We start from the raw sequence: 2,500 nt of genomic DNA on the forward strand, positions 1-2,500 counted from the left end.
GGTGGACGTTTTGGGAAGCTAATCAAAACCTGACTTCTGATTTCGTTGACTTGCCCTGAACTCGGAATCCTCAGCTCAACTCAACCGTATTTCGAGAGCACATGAAAACAGCCACCGCTGCTTACAAAGTGCTGTACATGGACTAAAATGCGGAAGAGCTGATCAATCAGCTGCTTCACACAAGAGAAGAGTGAATGAATTTACAGGGAGCACTGCAGGCCCCTCAACGCCACTTGCATCAGGAAGTCACCTCAAGATTTTCGCCGCTCATGCTTTTCGTCCAAATGGTCCTGGAGACGATGCCGGGACACGCCCATCTGCCGTATGATTGGCTAGTGCGTGCAGGTGAGGACACCCCCTACTTCCGCCAGGCGGGAAAACCTTTTTTTTTTTCTTTTAAAATGTCATATGTATTAAAATGGATTGAAAGGTGTTATACGACAAATGTATAAACAATTGAACAATGTCCATTTGCTGAATAAAAGTGCTGTTCAAATTTGACTCTTTCCAAGTCACGACGATCACCAGACTGTACTGGGAGGCTCTGAAGTCCTGATCCTAATTTGCCTTGGTGGTGGTTCAGGGACACCAACTGGTTAGCGGGTGTAGCAAGCAGTGCAGGGTCTTGAACCTGATTCCAAAGTACACCTTTTTTTTTCATGATTGCTCAATGATTGACCGACTGATTGGCTGACCTGGATGGATCTTCTTCTTTGGAGAAACTTCCTTTTAGCTCCACACTGTTCAGCTTGTCCTCTAGCAGGCCGTAACTCAGAGTCACCTGACACACACACACACACACACACACACACACACACACACACACACACACACAAGTACATGTACAGTATGTCCATGTTTGTTTTGTTCGTGATTTGGTGCAGTTCCACATGGCTCACCTAGAGGAGAGCACATACCTGGTGCGGGATGCTGGCGCGGCGAAGCAGCATGAGGTTCTCCAAGTGCGAGTGGAACAATGGGCAGTGGACCATGGAGACACCCACGCGGTCCTCCACAATGAAGCCCACCGTGCAATCGTCGGGCAGACGGATCTTCGCCGATGTCTCCTGGAAGCGAGAGCCACTGAATATGCGCAAATGCAGACACGGGTTTTATTGAAGGGTGGTTCCGGCAGAAGTGAGACGCCATGGAAGAGTCCACAAGTACCGGGCCCAGGGCGACATCTTGTGGGCCAGACGCCGACTCAAACAGAATCCAGCTCCTCCAGTGGCGAACCAGAACTTCACTTCTCTCTGCACACACCACACACACACACACACACACACACACACACACACACACACACACACTTTTTTTTAACTCTTTCAATGTCAATCAATAATGTACGGAGAAATAATTCCCAGTGTAACAATTTAAAATCTGACAAACTTTACAAACTATTTGCACACTCCTTAGTGGTAGTAGTATTTTGTAGTGTGTGAGCATGCATGCATGCCATGTGTGTATCATGCCACCGCTTCTACTTCTACACACAAATTATCGCTGTAATTCTTTCTCTTCTGTGATGCTCTTTGTAGTAGATTTGACATGACAAACAGTTTGATCAATCACAAGCTGCTTGTAACGGTCGCATTTCAAAAGATCCGCCATATACTTTCCCCCTTGTAAAAACTTGAGCGATTATCATTCGTTGTCATCTGATGCAATTACGAGTGAGTTACCGACAAGGAGCAAACCTGTTTGCTCTCAAGCTAAATTTTTCTTGAAGAATTCCCTGCAAAATGCAGACTTATTTCATGTTTGTTTATTATTACTATTATTGGAATTCATGACAATCATTTTTGAACTAAACGCAGAGAGAGATAACGTTTTTGAAAATGATTGTATTTGTTTTGGTTTAATTGCTTGAAATGTGAAAAAAAATCTAATTCTGACACTTTCACTCTTTTTCAAGAAATTTACATGAAAATTTTCCGTGATGCTAACTTTATAATTGCGATTCAAATGCCCATAAAAACGTGACTCATGTTACCGTTTGGTTTCCCTCCATGAGCTCGTGAGCTGTGATTGGTTTGTAAAGGCTGGCCTTGCCCACGTAGATGTCGCCGTCTTGCGGGAAGGCGGCGAGCGTGGCGACGAGAGCCTCGCCGTTCACGTAGTTGTCATCGTCCACATGACAAAACCACCTGAGGAGTGCGCACAAACAAATGTTTACAGCAGATGTAGAAACTCTCCACACCCCCGATGGGAAGGCAAGAAGATAACTGTCCAGGGAGGCCGCCCAAAGGCAGACAGCCACATGGAACGAGCTCGAGGAATTTCTGGCAAGCACTGGCTGTTTATTACAAGTGACGATAGGCTCCCATCGTTTTCTGTCAACCAAGTCAAGACTCGAGTGCACAATTGTGCGCGCTGCATTTAAAGGGAACAAAAGTAGCCACTTTGATTGGCCACGATTGAAGTTGGCTGCGACCACACCCATCGCGGTGCAGCTTTCCCGCTGGCTGTGCTCATCTGCAAGATGACCACAATTGGGTCC

The 2,500-nt window shown here is 46.1% G+C and overlaps 1 protein-coding gene across 3 annotated transcripts in view; it reads right to left on the reverse strand.

The window, feature by feature from the left end:
* mfng (MFNG O-fucosylpeptide 3-beta-N-acetylglucosaminyltransferase) overlaps positions 1–2,500 on the reverse strand; it is a 4,866-nt gene that overhangs the window by 315 nt on the left and 2,051 nt on the right. The window contains exons 4-8 of one of the 3 annotated variants that reach the window (XM_019862273.1): positions 1,994–2,147; positions 1,168–1,253; positions 918–1,083; positions 696–781; positions 1–631 (exon numbers count right to left, since the gene is read on the reverse strand). The exon at positions 1–631 is cut by the window's left edge and continues 315 nt beyond it. In XM_019862273.1, coding sequence (XP_019717832.1) covers positions 580–631; positions 696–781; positions 918–1,083; positions 1,168–1,253; positions 1,994–2,147 — 544 coding nt within the window. In that variant the 3' untranslated portion in view covers positions 1–579. Of the gene's footprint in view, positions 632–666; positions 782–917; positions 1,084–1,167; positions 1,254–1,993; positions 2,148–2,500 lie in introns of those variants that run through there. The other 2 variants (XR_002167281.1, XM_019862274.1) reach the window with 2 other exon arrangements.

Source organism: Hippocampus comes, unplaced genomic scaffold (assembly GCF_001891065.2).
Source record: "Hippocampus comes isolate QL1 unplaced genomic scaffold, H_comes_QL1_v1.1 scaffold7, whole genome shotgun sequence".
In the NCBI taxonomy this organism is placed as follows: domain Eukaryota; kingdom Metazoa; phylum Chordata; class Actinopteri; order Syngnathiformes; family Syngnathidae; genus Hippocampus; species Hippocampus comes.